This window comes from Camelina sativa, chromosome 1 (assembly GCF_030686135.1).
Source record: "Camelina sativa cultivar CO46 ecotype springtype chromosome 1, ASM3068613v1".
NCBI classification, from domain to species: domain Eukaryota; kingdom Viridiplantae; phylum Streptophyta; class Magnoliopsida; order Brassicales; family Brassicaceae; genus Camelina; species Camelina sativa.
In genome coordinates this window covers 9,082,143-9,098,741 of record NC_141880.1, presented here as the reverse complement: position 1 = coordinate 9,098,741, position 16,599 = coordinate 9,082,143, and the positions used below count along the sequence as shown (strand labels likewise).

The window sequence follows — 16,599 nt, the reverse complement described above, 5'->3', positions numbered from 1 at the left end:
AGTAAAGTGAATCCCAACCACACTTAAGACATGTTTATCAAAGTGTTTGGGCACCTTTGATGCCACATCTTCGATTACTTTATTATTGATTAGTAATGTTTCTGTTGACAAAAATCTAGTCATCCGAGCACAATATCATCACGTCAAAATGCTCCAACGCTCTTACGAACATGATCACAACATATCCATGGAGAATCTTTTATTCGAATATTCTGTGTTATGTTTTTTAAGCGTAGCAAGAAATTGCTTAGCCGCAAAACTAAATTTATAAATACAATATTTACTGATATTATTATACTAACAATCCTTTGTCAAAAATGTATCCGTAATACTCAAACGTGGATTCTAATTGTGTTATGTATAGGACAGATACATATTTTCTAACAAGTTATGATTAATCTGTCTCTTCTTTAGAAATCAAAGTTACTATCGTTCCTTATAGTGTCACATAAGATTATCAAAGAGAAAAAGTTGATATGTGAAGGAGTGGTTCAATCTATACAATTTATACAAGACTAGCTTAATTATTTCTATGGGTATGATATCATAATACTATAATAGTAATAGATGCATATATATTGAGATATGGGGCAATAAGCAAAGTCACGGGTAAAACAAAGCCTAACTATATTAAGAATACACCTACAAGCTAAAAAGTTAGATGTTTGGTTTGGCTTTGGAAATGAAAACTAACCTTTTTTAGATGTTCTACCAAAAAGTTGTATGTAAATGTGAAAGAAGAGTACATTTTTAATATCTGGGAAGTACATCTTTAGCATAACCATTAAAAAGTAAAAATAATTAGTTTTCATTTCATTATAAATATAGTTTTTACATCATATGCCATTATAAATATATTTTTTAGATAAATTTTAATAATAGTCATTAAGGATAAAAATGTCAAATATTAAATTTTAGGTAGATATGATATTAGTTCGATATTATGACTTTATATTATTACCTATATTTTAGGTAGACATGATTTTAGATTCGATATTTTTTATATTAGTGTTTTTTGTATATGTTTATATAGCACAAATACAAATACAAGCCGATGCTTTGCAAAATGGCATAATTAATGCTCAGAATTTTTATTTCTCCAAAACACGGTGATGGTTTTTGCACGGTACTTCATTACCTCCGTGTCACTAGAGCGAATCTGCACAACCATGTTCCTACTCACATCGTTTGATTTCTCTTATGGTTTTTTTAGTTTTGACTAACTGATTACTCTTGATTTGAAGAACATAGTTAATAAAACAGTTTGAATGTATATTTTAATGAATCAATTCCCTTAATAACTCTCCAATTCCCAAAACTAAAAGTTTCAACTTCTCTATTGCATTCGACTCGGATTACTATTATTCTCTCATAAAAAGAAAGAGATGATTAGATTTTATATAATCAAATAGCAGTTTTCTATAATTTAAAATATTAAAAAACAAAATAATAATAAATCTAGATTAAATAACTTAAACTAAATAATACTATATATTTATTAAGGAAAATTGGAAAAAAAAAAACTGGTTAAAAATGGAAATAAAAATGTGTTTCCTAAATTATTGCCAATTATTATTTTCCACAATTTTTACAAAATCTTAGTTCTCTAATTTAATTTTCTTTATCTATTTTATATGTATTTTCATTTTGTTTCTTCTGAGCATTAATCACCTAAATTTAATTCCTTCAAACTTAAAACTTTTTGAATGCTGCTAAGTGATTTATCTATTGAGTTATTAAGATAGTCTTAATTTGTACAATGAGTCAATCACTCATTCGATGGCTTTGCTTTCTTGTTTACTATTATGTGTTTAGGTTCTTTGTGATGTTTCTGTTAATATTAGGGGATATATTATATTCCATTTAAACACAAATTTTATGCTAAGTTTTTTACAAGTACTGAAAAAAGTATGTACTGAGTGGCACTGATCAAAAAGGCAAATACAAAAAAGAGGAATAAAAAGATGAAAAAAACGAAAGGGGACAAAGCCTATAATTATAGGTTGGCATTTCTGAAAACTGACAATCTGTATTTTATATGCTAAAACCCATCAAGATAATTAATATTGGAACAAACTAATCAAGTAAAAAAAGACAAAAGAAGGTTTAGACATTACGAAGGTGATCACGTGTTGTGTTCGGCCAACCTCATTCCATAATCAACCAAAGGCAGTGAAAGTTAAAGAACTTGTACAACTTTCTTCTTTTCCTAGTCTTGTCAACAGTTAAATTTTATGTGTTGGTTTCTTGTATTAGGAAATACATAAGATACATCATACATGTATATAGTTATACAAATGGTTTTGTTTGAATCTCATCTAATAATAACCTCAACTTTAGCATACCAGAAAGTGGGAAACAAGATTTGTGTTTGACACTTACTAAGCCATAAATAAAATCACAATCAAATAGGGGACCAACGTAGGCCCAATTATTTTTGGACTCTAGAGCTTAATGAGCCCATCAAAATCTATAATTTTCTAAATAAGTAAGTAATAATAGTATATTGAAAAAAATAAAATATCAAGACAAAAGCAATGAATGTAGTGACTTAAAAGAGTAGACCCATGTAGTGAAGGCAGCGACAGGTCCTGAGGTTGACACTCACCGCAATATGCTTACAGAGAGTCTCACATGCACTGCCTCTGCCACATTTAATTACCCACTTTTTTAATTATGCTTTTATTATCCCCACAACGCCTTCTTTTAATGTTTTCATTCAATTCTTTCGTTATTCTTCTTCATGTGATTTGAATTTTTCCACATTAAAATTTTCACCAATTTATATGTATTTAGCTCTAGAATAAATGTTCTAAAAAGTAAAAACAAACCCAACTAAATGCATTCCTAGTCTATTGTTTTATTCAAATACTATGCACTTGTAGTATAAAATATGTAAGGAATAAAGAAAAAAAGAAAAAAAAAACTTACTCCAGACTACAATAAATACGAACGTATCCGTATCGTATGGTATTTCTATGTATATCCATATTCTGATATTCCCAATATATTGACTCTTGTCGTAAACCTAATTGACTAATTTACTTTTTAATAATCGTGGAAATTGTATTTTATCAAAGGTTTTAACGTTTTCAAATTGAATGCGAGTTTAATTCTAAAAAGTGTTTTCTTTTGTTCAACATGTAATACGTTCAAACGTGTTGTGATGCAAGAGTAGTTATCGTCGTCATGCTACTAGAAGAGTTTATGATCAATATATTCGTATATGTTATATTATGGTTAGATCTGATAACAATATGCCAAAAGAAAAAAAAAGTTACATTTGAAAATGATATGAACCGTGTGATTGAAAATGGAGTTTATATATAATGTTGGTCATCCCACAATTCAACTAAAATGTAGCACACATTTATAATCTTTCTTGTTTTAAAATGCATAACCATAAATATAATAATAATGTCTCTAATTAATATTAAAACAAAAAAACTCAAATTACATATATAAAAATCAATTTTTCAAACAAGCCCTCAAGGGTTTACCACAAAGACAGTCGTTAAACATAAACGACGCCGCTTCAAGATGATCAAACGGCGAACCCATCGGAATCCTCCCACAGAGATGGTTATGGCTAAGATCCAAATGACCAATGAAGGACGCACCAGAGATAGATCTCGGTATCGGTCCTTTGAGATTATTATACGACAAATCAAGAACTGTGAAGTAAGACCTTGGTCCAAACCCTTCAGGTATCTTCCCTTGTAGCAAGTTCCGGCTCAAGTTCAGGTTCATCACCGACGACGTCATCAGAGTCTGAGGTATCTCCCCGGAGATTTTGTTTCCGTCGAGGTTAAGCGTTGCTAGAACCGACATGCGTCCTAGAGACGGTGGGATTGTACCGTAGAGCTGGTTACCGGAAAGATCCACGTCAGCTAACCGGTAAATGTTGGTTAACGATTCCGGTATCCGACCGGTTATTCGGTTACCGGATAACAAAGCACGGCTGAGCATTTTCATTCTTCCGATGTCCGACGGGATTACGCCGGAGATCAAGTTGTTACGTAGATCTAAATGCATTAAGCTGGCGAGATTGGTTAACGATTTCGGAATCGGACCGGTGATTCGGTTATCGGCTACGTTTAAAACAGCTAACCGGTTTAACCTCCCGATGTCGTACGGTAACCCGCCGGAGATTTGGTTTCCGATTAAGTCGAGCGTACGGAGGAAAGGGAGACGAGTGATGCATTTTGGGATTTCGCCGGAGATACCTTTCCAGTCGGCGATTGTGATGGCGGAGAGACGTGTGAGTTCGCATATGGAGGCGGAGATGTGTCCGGTCATGTAACCGGTCCGGTGAGCTCGTTCGAAGATTGGATCTTCCGACTCGCCGCGGAGGTTTATGTCGGCGACTCGGTGAGTCAGGGAGTCGCAGCTAACACCGTACCAGTTGTGGCAACAGTCTTGGCCTGTCCATGAGTTGAAAATGCCGAGGTATGGCTCGTGAAGAGCTGACTTGAAAGCTAGGAGTGCACGGCGGTCTGACGGCGGACAACATGTGGCCGTTGAGATTAGAAGGAGGAGAAGTGAAACGACGACGTTGAGTTTCATTTTTTTTTTTTCTTTTTTTTTAACGACGGTGTTGGGAATTGGGGACTTTGATGATGGGGGAGGGTGAGGGAAGAAGATAAACGTTAATGGGATATAAATAGAAAGAGGGAAATTTTAAAGAAAATATATTAATAAGAAAAGGACAATACTTGGCTTTTTTTTTTTTTTTTTGGTTTACATAAAATTATTAAGGAAATAATAATTCGTTATGGGTATGATTAGACATTTTGGCCTCGTACAATAATGAAGGTTTTTTTTTTTTTTTGCCATCAATACAATAATGAAGGTTGTGTTCGTGTAATCTTTGATTAATCACGATTTCTACATCAAATTAGTCAACAACAGATGTCAATTCATGTAAGATCTTGATTTTTTTTATTTTAGAAAAAGACGAGAACGTAAAGATAAAAAAATGGTGTAACTTTATAACATGTGGGTTTGTTTAATTGAATAACATGGGATTGTAATACAGGTTGTAGCAATAATATGGCCACAAATATGAAGAAACACACACATGGTTTATAAGTTTTGAGCACATTGGTTAGATGTTAATAGTAGTAGGAAAAAGCTTTGCACAGACAAATTAAGATGGAGACAGGAACTGGAAGTGGGGGAGAGTTCCCATGCAAATTATTGAAGCTACGATTAGATTTTCCGATGCGACTTGCCGGGTTGGATAAGCTTCTTTTTTTTTTTTTTGGCTTAATACTACTAGTACTTATCATCATCTTTGCAGGGTCAACATGACGCCACGTGTTCATGTTCTTGCATTTTAATCATTTTTTCTATCGTGTTATGAGATAACGACGATACACATCTTCTTCGAACGCAAATAATTGTAGTTTATGTAATTAATGTTTGACTCTATTGGTCTTTACGATTAGTTTATTGGCTTTTGGATTCGGCTTAAGTTGTATGTATTAGATAAGATTAGTATCATGGCTTGGGTTAAGATTGGGCTTTAATCAGAAAGTTTTAACAAATTTTACCTTTAATGATTTCTTACCCTCGTCCGCGTCTGATTCAGCACCGACGGTTTTGTTTTAAACGGCGGACAACAGGAAACTCACAGACATTACTGTGAAATATGATTTTGTCCTTGGCATTTCATAAATGCAATTGTGCGAGACATACAGTAATGTCCAAACCTTGATACGCTTTTTGTTATTTTTACTAGTAGAGAGTTTATAAAGTATATATAGGTATTGAACTAGCTACTAGCTAGATCTTTTCATCTGTAGGGATAAATATGGTTCCTAACTATATATATTTAAAATCCACTCATATATTTTTACTTCTACTACAAAAACGTATTGAATCTTGTCTAAATAAAGAATTAAGACGCTAGGGGGTTAATTCATCCGGGTCATTAGACAAAGTCACAAAACTGAGTTATTGAGGGTTACGTGTCAAGAAATTAAATTACAATTATTGCTTTTAGTTATGAGTATTAAGCATCAACGAACTCCAAAGCGTTGGTCAGGTCGTCGCCAGGTATATAAAAGAATGATATCAACAAGATCAATGCAAGTACCATGACATAAACCAACTAATAGGAAAGTAGTAATTGAAGGAGTAGATTTAGATTAAACTTTACTTGAAGCAAATACAAACATTACAATACCTAAAAAAATGTCTGTACCCAAGAGCTCTTAATTGTCTTTTACAACATAGACGTAAACCAAACAAACATCTTCATGCTCGGAGCAATTGTTTTCTTCTACACTTACTTTCTTCTTTCATCCCATCTTAAGATCTTACATTATTTGTGTATATAAGACAAAGTGAACTTAGAACCTGAAACAGAGAGAGATTAAAAATAACTCCCTTCGTTATGAGCTAGAAGAATCTGTTTCATTGCTCCACCAGAAGCTGACCGAGAAACTCATTGTTAAGGACCTGACATAGTGCCACCATTTGGGAGGGATGTACAGCATTTCACCTTCTTCTAGGATACAATCCATAAACTCCAACTCCATTGCCTTTGGGAACTCGGTCTTGTCTATATTGTCCAGATCAACCTTCAACCAAAGCCACCCAGTTTTGGAACAGAAGAATCAAGTCAGCCGCCGGTTTTATGTTCAATCCAAAAACAGATTTGACTTTGGAATGAAAAAGCTTACCTGGCTAGAGTTGCCGAGCATTGTCTCAGAGTAAGGGTAAAGTTCGTCTTGCAGGGAGGATGGGTAAAGCCTTATATACTTCTTGCCAACAACCTGAAGAACAGATGATATCAAAACTTCAGTAGGAGGAGAAAGCATATAAATAAAGAAGTTTCTGTAAACTAGACACAAATGAGACACAAAGGTCCAAATGTGCAGGCCAAACGATTTTTTGGTTAGTCAAAGAGTCATCAAACTTCAATCCAGCGAGATGATCAGGCTTTAGTATGCAAGAACATCAAAGAAGAAAAAGGTCGTTAAACACTTACAGAACATAAATATAGGATACCACAAAAGACTACAAGCACAGGCAAGAAGAAGCCATGCTCTCAGCTCATGTAAGGAAAATATATTTGATCGTATTTACCTGAGCAAGTATATTGTGATGTGGATCATGGTGTAACGGAGTAACAGTCCCAGCCGGGCCAAACCACGCATTAAGAGATTGGATTTCCCCGCCACCGACAAAACAGTAATCAGGAATACATATATCATCTTTCAGTTCGTTTATCTGCTCATTTGTGTTAAACCAATGACCATATGTTCAGTATGACACACACCGAGTACAGACAAACTGTATAAAACTAAACATCCTAATACATATAAATATATACCTGATCAAACAACGGATGCTGGGCAAGATAAGTAGGTTCCATGGAAGAAGATTTATTGGTTCGAATCCGTTCAAGGAACTGAGAAAACGTCACAAGCTCTTGCTTCCAATCAGAACACAAATAGTTTTTCCCCACCTGAATAGCACTTTACCAGCTTTCAGCTAAGGACAAATTACTCTGATCAAACCCATCTTCTTATTAGCTCAGACAAGACAATGGTACCGTACGACTCCTAACTTTAAGATGCAAAAGTGACAAAGCTTATGCTCTTATCATTCATAAAATGCAACAATATCATTCTGATTTAATGTGATAAACTAACCTAGAAGCAAATCTTATTCTAAGCTCGACCATAAACCTTTTACCACACAGTTCACACGACTATATGAAAAAGTCAACACTCGGAAATAAGCTAACTAAGTATCTAAACAGATATACATAATGAGGGAAGAAATGATGGGTAGTCACACCTCCACGGGAACGGTTCGGTAACCAGCAACAGCATTGAGGTAGTCCAAGTGGTTCCACTTGGTCCTGGCTGGCCAATGAGCCATACAATTGGTTATTACAACTGGTGTACCTGACTGAAAATAATCACGCAGGAACCCCTCCAAAGATAAACCAGAACTCTTCTCTACTCTTCTACAACTTAAGGACCTGCTAGGTAGAATCTTAAGCACCTGCATGTTCTCACACCACAGAAACCAAATCAACACGAAACTCAATGATTCTACTTAGTACTAACTCCATTGACAATATAGAGCTTATCGAGGTTTCAAGATCTGAGCTCTACAAAGTAACTTTTTCGATTAGTGAAAAAACATGTTCTGACCTCATTGACGTCGACGGGAACTTCCGGGACCAATTTCTCACCCTTGAAATCTCCAGAAGCTTCTTCAAGGCTCTTGGTCTTCTTACGAGCTTCAGAGGAGACCAATAAAACAGAATCGTGAAGATCCTTGCGGAGAAGCATCCCTCCCATGATAAGACCCATATCAAGCGCACCAAGCGCCTCACCAAACTCGCCGGCGGCGAAGTGGATTTTAGCGACGTGGAGACAAGCCATTGAGTAAGCGTCGCGCCATACGGGGAGAACCGAGTGCCATGGACCGGAGTGAAGTTGCTCCCAAGCCATATCACGGGCCGCCTCCGCTGCGCTTTTGTCGCCGGAAACAGCTAGCGCCGCCATGCGAGCATAGGCGTAACCGCCTTGAGCTGAGATTGATTGCAGCAGGGAGTGCGATTCGGCGTCGAGCGCTGGGGTTGGGAGACGGAGGTTGTTGAAGTCTCCGGAGGAAACGGTGGTGGTTCCTGACATTGGGATGGACCGGGTCGGGTATTCGGGTAATCGGGTCGGGTTAAGTGTTTGTGTGGTGTGAGATATTTTTAAAGTGATGATGAGTTGGGAAAGTGTAAGCGAAAAAGTGGAAAGGGAAAGAAAGATATTTTGGAGTGATGATTAGGATCAGATATTTTTGTATTTATAACTCTGGTATTTTTCAGTATTGACTATTGAAGAGGAACCCTTCAAAATTTTAAAATTCATACAATCACCCCTATCTTTTTATTCTCTTACATAACAAGTAGTATATTATTTTTCAAAAAATGCATCTTACACATAAAAATTGGGAAAGTTCTACAAAATTTTTTAAAAAAAAATTCAGCAAATTCTGTATCTGATAAACCATTTTTTTAGAATACTTATCTAAAAATAAAACTTTCAAAATTATTACTTTTCCTATGTATTACTAATTACTATTAAGTACCTTACTGAAATTAGGTCTAAAAGAAAAAAAAGCATTCTTACTTTGAATCGGTTTTATAATATACTACCTATCTACATTTAGTTTGTTTTGTAAGAAGTTTTAATATTTATATGAATTTAAATTTATAATTTTATTAATGCCCGATTCAATGATTTGGAGGGCACTAAACTAAATTACATAATAAATTCTCAATTAACAAGTCACACAAAAAAAAGTCCAAAGTTCCGTTGAATTTGGGTCAATAAAATTTCAAATGGGCCGAATACAAAAGACTCTTTGCATTTTTTCTATAAATAATATTCTCAACGTTTTAGAACACTGATAAGTATAGTTTCAAATGTATTGCAACAATCAAGTTATAAAGATCTTGCTTTGTTATGTTATGCTTATGGTATGCGAAAATTAATTTATAAAATGTAAAGTTGTAAAATAAATCTACAAATTACACTCATTAATTTAATAAGTATAGTAGGTGTAATATGGGAACATGATCGAGTTACAAGGTTATATTAAAATCTCCATAAAAATAAATTAAATTAAAAACATAGTGAAATTTGACTTGAAACGTAGTTCATTAGATGTTCTTTGGAAATTGAATACAGAAAAGAGTAAGTTGGAAATCAAGGAAACTATTGCCGGAGAAGCTATCGTTATGTGTAAACAACAGCGGATACCTCGCTTGTAGTTTAAAGCGTTAGTGAAACTAATGCTTTAAAAAAGCGTCCTTTACTTTTGAACACTAATTTGGGTTTTGCACCTCACATTTTTTTTTATGTAACGCTTCAAAACACTCATTGTGTGATATTTCAAAATTAGTGTTAGTTATAATTGAATATTATTTTGAGTTTTGACGTAGCTTGTATTAGAAATCTTCTCTGTAACGCTTCAAAACAGTTTTTGTCTGATGTTTGAAGTGTTTGTTACTTTTGAATACTATTTTAAATTTTGAATCTCATTTAATGTTATGTGATTCATGCGTTTCTGTCAATTTTTACTCATTTAATCAATCTATACTTTTTAAAAATGATATTATATTATTCTATATCATACTCATAAGTGGTATTTCACAACAACATATCAACTTCAATGATGCTACTGAGACATGTTTCTGGTTTCTACTTTGCCATTGTTTTGCTAAACTGGTTTCATTATTACTTGTCAAATAACTCAACTTTGTAGTTACATCAATTAAAAAATACAGAGAAATCTAAATTTAAATACAGTTATACCATATGTCCGAGTAATTATTAATTTACTACAACTTTATATTTATGGAAAATATACTTTGTTAGATTTTATGATGTGCCCTATAAAAGGATACACCAAAATGTGAAACTTAGGAAAAGTTGGGGACAGAAGAGAATTAATGTTGAAGATTTTGGTGGAAATCAGAAAAATATAATGGGGTTGGTCCAATGGAATAATTTACTACTACATCATCACTTTCGACGGTTTTGATTGACAATATAAAAAGAGCAGTGGATGAGTTGTCGCTTTCGCATTGGTCAATTAGCATGTGACGTGCAATAACTGACACGTATGATTGTCAATACATGTCTCTCTTTTTTTTTTTTCTCATTAGGTAAGTCGACGTGGCTTTTATAGTCAAGTCATCAGCAATATGATTATCAGATTATGCAATGTATGACTCTTATGATATTTCCGTAGATGATTTTTTCTCTAGAAATATTTGGCCATTTGGGTAAACTCTCTTTTCTTTTATTTTCGAAAAAACAAGGATAATATTACTCAATACCATAATTTTGGATTAATATGTAGAAAATACCACAATGTCAGATAATTTTGGTAAGTATCACTTTTTATATGGCCAACATGACAAGAGTACCCTTAATAAATAGGTGGGAAATGTGCAATGCCGACAACAGGGTGGTATAGGTAGAGAACAATACCATGGTAATGATGATGATGTATTTTATATAATACGACTGTAGTTTAAGAATTGCTTTACGACGGTATAACAATATCCCATGCTATTTCTCTGGAAAGCATGTTTTCTTTTGTGAGGGATGCACATCAATGTTTTTAGTTCACCTCGACTCTGCGTGATCCATCTACTAAAGGCGCCTCCGTAACAGGCAGTGTATCGGCGACGGAGATAGAAACGGCGCATTGCATCACATTGTATTTCCTATAAGGCACGTGAATTTATCATGTAAATGGCATATAATATTATTAAAAATAGTATGATTGCTTGAAGTAAATATACGTTGCATGGTAACTCTTACCAAAAACTCGGTTTAAATAACAGTCATTTAAAAGAACATCATATGGTTTTAAAAAAATAGCACGGTTTAGATAAAAACAGCGTGAAAGATAAAAGGATAGCGTGTGTTACAACAATTTATTAGCACCATGATTTTGGTCGGAGATGATGCAGATACGGTGGGTGACGGAGAGAACAGTTTTTTTGGCCCAAATATTTGTTTTACCAAGCTTCAAAACAATATCGTTTGATTATGTATTTGGTGATGGTGGGGATTTAAAAAGAAAAAAAAAAGGAATGTAGATGGTAACGAACATAATTGCCATCGAAGAGAGATGACTACAGTACCTCATGCTAAGTATTAATGTCGGTATGTATTTTCAACTCATGATGCCTACCTATAATATATGTCTTCTATATGGTGTTAGCCTATATAAGTCCACAAAGGTAATTACTCTACCCCTCAGGGACAGCTCCTGTACACCAAATGGTATTCCCTTAATTCTTTTACAATTTAGTGGTATCTACTGCATATACTTAAAAAAACAAACCGTTCTCAAGAAAGTATTATATAAAAATTAACTATTTATGTTCTAAAGTAAAGGGCATGACACAAAATGATCAAATTAAGTAAATGACCTAAAAAACGAAGCAACTAAGATCATCATTAGTGGGAGTAACAATGAGGATTGCTCAAAATAATATTTTTTGATTATTTTCTTTAAATATTATTATATATTTAAATAAAAATTCTGTAAAAAAAAATTGGGCAATCATAAACTGCTATACCTTAAAGAACTGATGCTTCAGATGTTCAGTGGAGAAGCGTTTCTCTCTCTTTGATTTGCTTTATCATTATTTTTCAGTTTTTAAGTGAGAGTATCGTTAAGAGTAACAACTAGTAATCATGCTCTAAGTAAATGACCTTAAAAACGAAGCTCAATGCTCACACACAAGTTGATCAATTGGGGTAAAACTATGCATACGTGCAAGTTGCAGCACACATTCAAGTCAAGACATACACCATGTTCTGTAGGCTTTATTTTAAGGTTATATAAGACACGGTAATCTGTAGTACACACTGGTACTTTATGCGAGACTAAATGAGCATCGTGCATTTTGTCTAAATGTATGGCAAAGAGGGGTTTACTCACAAAGTCACAATCTCACATATTCGTTTCAAAGAGATAAAGTTCAAAATATAAGTACGTATGCTCTAATCAGTCATCAGTCAATACAATAAAAGTTGGATGCGTTTCTCTGCGGTGATGACACCTCAGCATTTTGGACAATTCTGGAGCTGACACCTAAGTTAAAAAAGGTAGTCAATCAAATTATAAAAATTAATACAGCTCAACTTTAATATCCAATAATATTCATCTCTCCTTCTATGTCACTTTTAAAGTTAATTTGCTGTATTTAAACAATAGCTCAAGCCCAACAATATAATAGCAAAATACAATTACATAGGAATCTAATTGTGCTCATAACTAAAAGCCAAGTAAATAGCACAAATCGTAGAAAGAGAAAATAGATTAAGAAATGGTTGTCGTTCAATTACTCAGGAAACCGAAAAATTGTGAGAACATCCAATATTCGATCTCTGCTTGTGATTAATTGTGAAAACTACGGTGAAGTTTGTTGTTCCTTTCCCTCCGCATCACTTTCCATTTTCTACTCTAAAATAATTTACCTTAACAGAGACATTAGAAATATTGGAATATTGGATGTTCAACAGAGATAATAAAGTAATCATCCAAATTGACGATGTTGCTTTGTATTTTTTCGGAGACGTATTTTGAATCCGGTAAGAGATACGGTAAACCAAACAAATTGGTTATCTCTTGCAATAGAAAGATAATGAGAGGTAAGAGTATGCACGCCATGGGAAAACTACACCAAGGAGATAAAACAGTAGAAAAAACATTCATGCGGCGTAGTGCGGGCACAATCCTAGTATTAAATAAAAAGACAAAATGATGTATTCAAGTAAAATGAAAACGAAGCTCACAATTTTTTTTAAAAAATTCAAAATAGTATTTAATAGATTGCATGGAGTGTTTCAGTCCCTTTGAACTAATTTTGTTTACGTTGGCTGAAGAGAGACGAGTTAAAGAAGCCTAAAAAACTCTCTCTCTCTAAACTCTCCTCCTTCTCTCTAGTTTTTTCTTTCTTTCGACTCCGTTTGCCTCTCCGGCAAGCCCTTCTGGCGCCGGAGAGGGCTCCCTCATCCTTAACTATTTCCTGCTTTGTCTCCTCCCGTCGATGAGTCTTTCTCCTCCGGTGAAGCTGTCCTCCGTGTCAGAACTGGGCTCTAGTTGGTGGTTCCGGAGCAAGTGTTGGCGCGTCGTTCGAAGGGTCGCTTGAGAGTGGCTGTTGGGGTTAACTTGGTTCGGATTGTGAAAACTACGGTGAAGTTTGTTGTTCCTTTCCCTCCGCATCACTTTCCATTTTCTACTCTAAAATAATTTACCTTAACAGAGACATTAGAAATATTGGAATATTGGATGTTCAACAGAGATAATAAAGTAATCATCCAAATTGACGATGTTGCTTTGTATTTTTTCGGAGACGTATTTTGAATCCGGTAAGAGATACGGTAAACCAAACAAATTGGTTATCTCTTGCAATAGAAAGATAATGAGAGGTAAGAGTATGCACGCCATGGGAAAACTACACCAAGGAGATAAAACAGTAGAAAAAACATTCATGCGGCGTAGTGCGGGCACAATCCTAGTATTAAATAAAAAGACAAAATGATGTATTCAAGTAAAATGAAAACGAAGCTCACAATTTTTTTTAAAAAATTCAAAATAGTATTTAATAGATTGCATGGAGTGTTTCAGTCCCTTTGAACTAATTTTGTTTACGTTGGCTGAAGAGAGATGAGTTAAAGAAGCCTAAAAAACTCTCTCTCTCTAAACTCTCCTCCTTCTCTCTAGTTTTTTCTTTCTTTCGACTCCGTTTGCCTCTCCGGCAAGCCCTTCTGGCGCCGGAGAGGGCTCCCTCATCCTTAACTATTTCCTGCTTTGTCTCCTCCCGTCGATGAGTCTTTCTCCTCCGGTGAAGCTGTCCTCCGTGTCAGAACTGGGCTCTAGTTGGTGGTTCCGGAGCAAGTGTTGGCGCGTCGTTCGAAGGGTCGCTTGAGAGTGGCTGTTGGGGTTAACTTGGTTCGGATGCTTGAGGACAGCTTCAATCCAGTTCTTTTCTGGCAGATTTGGGTGGGCGGCTGTTCGTGTGTCGGCAACTCTCCGGTGGTTGGTGTGGCTTTGGTGAGCAAGGGGGATATGGGCTTTCTTTTTGGGTTAGCTCCAGAGGTCAGGATCTGGGTTTGGTCGCCGGATCTTTTGACTTTTGCTCCTCCAGTGTGTGCGGTGCTTCTCTTCTTCGAGATCTGCTTCGTTTGACGGGTAAGGTTAGGGGAAGCTAGTTGTTTAGCTATTTGGTCTTCATGTCAAGTGGTCGAGGTTAGCATCGAAGGTTCAATGGTGAGTAGTCTTTCTTCTCCGTCAGCGGTGGTGTGGTGTGTATCCATGCTGATGTAGCTGTGGATCTGGTCAGGCAGAAAAGGAGCTTTGTAGTCGAACCCCGATTTGAAGACGTCGAATGGTTAGCTTCAGAGTTCCTCACGGCTCAACCGTCCTCCTAGAATCTAGGGTTACGACGGAAGTCGGTAAGGATATGGTGGGTTTGCTGTGTGATGAGGTGGTTAACGGTAGGTCTCTTTTGATCTTAGATGGCGTTCGTGGGCTCTATGTTCAGAAGTTTTGTCTGAGCCATCAATCTTCTGTCTCGCCGCGAATAGCTTCCACCTGTCGAGATTGAAGATTTTCTGCTCGGGGAAATTGGGGAGATCGGATCTGGAATAGAAGGGTTAGATGTCAGTATGTCAGGTTGCTAGGTCGGGATCTGACATCGTCGATCTGATTTGTCGGAGGGATTAACTTTCTGGGAGGTTTGTAGCTTAAGTGGTCCACCGGAGGAAAGAGGTCGATGGTGGGAATCGGGTTTCTTCCGCCGTTGATCTTCGATTTTTCGGTGGTGTCGCTAGGCCGTGGACCTTGAAACCCGCCGGATTTAAGGTTTGATCTCTCTGCTTTCCGTGAGATCACACAGGATCCGAGCTTCATGACTGAATCCGGCAAACTCTTCTTTTTTTTCCGTTTTGTATTTGGATGAGAAATGTGTAAGGCCTCGGCCCAGCCCGTTAGGGTTTTTTTTTTCAAAAAAAAAAAAAAAATGAAGCTGAAGAACCTTCTGAATCGATAAGAAGACCTCACCAAGAAAGGGCTATGAGAGGTTCAAGTTTCTCTTTAGGGGATGGCCCCAAACACAAAGAGTGCTCACAAAAGGTAAGAAGTATAAATCTCTTGGAGATTATTATGATCAAGAAATTGTGTTTATTTGTGGGTGTTGTCTGAATGATCATCATCATTATTATCAGTATCAATTATCTATAATTCTATATGGTGATGATGATATGATGATGAGGATTGCGTAATGAATGGAGCGATGAAGATTGCATGAAGGTTGATGAAGACAAGCTTGATGTGTCTTTTATTATCCCTCGTTTGGGCAACTTCGATCCTTTGGCAAGCTTCGGTTCCCCTCGGAATCAGCAGATTATTATTGTTTCACTACCTTACTATCTCTCTTTTTGTCTATGTTTCCTTGTTTACTTTGTTTCCAGTTTGGTTTGTTGTCTTTAATTTCGTCATGTTTGTGTTGAATGTGTGTGTGTGATGTTGATGCACCATTCAGGTGTGTTCCAATCTGTGTGTGAGGAATAAACGAATATTCGGTTTCTTAAAAAAAAAAAAAAAAAAAATTGTTTACGTTTTCTAAAAGTAATATTATTTACAAAAATTCAAAATATAGTTAATGCATTATGCTCAGGCCCGGCTCATAGGGATGGCAGGAGGGGCAAAGCCAAGAGACCAACCCAAAATTAAGAAAAAATCCTTCAACAAAAGGGACAAAAAAAAGAATAAAATTTAGTGTGAAAAGGGTCTAAAAAATATGCATTGCATTGTGCATTTCAAACCGTTTCAACTAATTTTGTTTACGTTCTAAAAATAATATTATTTACAAAAATTCAAAATAGTAGTCAATGCTTTGCATTGTGCGTTTTGAACTGTTTCAACTAATTTTGTTTACGTTCTAAAAGTAATATTATTTACAAAAATTCAAAATAGTAATCAATGCTTTGCATTGTGCGTTTCGAACTGTTTCAACTGATTTTGTTTGCGTTCTAAAAGTAATATTAT

At 35.5% G+C, this 16,599-nt stretch overlaps 2 protein-coding genes and 1 long non-coding RNA gene across 5 annotated transcripts; 1 reads left to right on the top strand and 2 right to left on the bottom strand.

The window, feature by feature from the left end:
• Positions 1 to 3,304: 3,304 nt before the first annotated feature.
• Positions 3,305 to 4,843, bottom strand: LOC104785801 (uncharacterized). Its single transcript, XM_010511088.2, has one exon. The coding sequence runs from the start codon at positions 4,564 to 4,566 to the stop codon at positions 3,469 to 3,471; it is 1,098 nt and encodes a 365-aa protein (XP_010509390.1). The 5' UTR covers positions 4,567 to 4,843; the 3' UTR covers positions 3,305 to 3,468.
• A 1,287-nt stretch (positions 4,844 to 6,130) lies between these two features.
• Positions 6,131 to 8,793, bottom strand: LOC104785791 (lysine-specific demethylase JMJ30). Of its 3 annotated transcripts, none has more exons than XR_015560190.1 (6): positions 8,175 to 8,790; positions 7,813 to 8,022; positions 7,343 to 7,578; positions 7,096 to 7,239; positions 6,690 to 6,782; positions 6,131 to 6,587 (listed from the first exon to the last, which is right to left on the bottom strand). XR_015560190.1 is itself a non-coding variant. In XM_010511065.3 (6 exons), the coding sequence occupies exons 1-6, from the start codon at positions 8,658 to 8,660 to the stop codon at positions 6,399 to 6,401; spliced, it is 1,257 nt and encodes a 418-aa protein (XP_010509367.1). In that variant the 5' UTR covers positions 8,661 to 8,793; the 3' UTR covers positions 6,131 to 6,398. The 3 variants fall into 3 exon arrangements, 1 of the variants encoding a protein (XP_010509367.1); XR_015560188.1 differs by having other exon boundaries at positions 6,690 to 6,948; positions 7,343 to 7,477; XM_010511065.3 differs by having other exon boundaries at positions 7,343 to 7,477; positions 8,175 to 8,793.
• A 5,392-nt stretch (positions 8,794 to 14,185) lies between these two features.
• Positions 14,186 to 16,059, top strand: LOC147949691 (uncharacterized). The gene is made up of 2 exons (XR_015560182.1): positions 14,186 to 15,684; positions 15,777 to 16,059. It is a non-coding gene; the product is annotated as an uncharacterized LOC147949691 (long non-coding RNA).
• The last annotated feature ends 540 nt before the right edge of the window (positions 16,060 to 16,599 follow it).

Bases quoted from the DNA above. Each gene is read 5' to 3' on its own strand.
- LOC104785791 (XM_010511065.3), bottom strand. From the start codon at position 8,660: ATGTCAGGAACCACCACCGTTTCCTCCGGAGACTTCAACAACCTCCGT. The intron at 8,023-8,174 runs GTCAGAACATGT...GAGAACATGCAG, and splicing joins TTCCCGTCGACGTCAATGAG to GTGCTTAAGATTCTACCTAG. The intron at 7,240-7,342 runs GTATATATTTAT...ACAAATGAGCAG, and splicing joins AGCATCCGTTGTTTGATCAG to ATAAACGAACTGAAAGATGA.
- LOC104785801 (XM_010511088.2), bottom strand. From the start codon at position 4,566: ATGAAACTCAACGTCGTCGTTTCACTTCTCCTCCTTCTAATCTCAACG.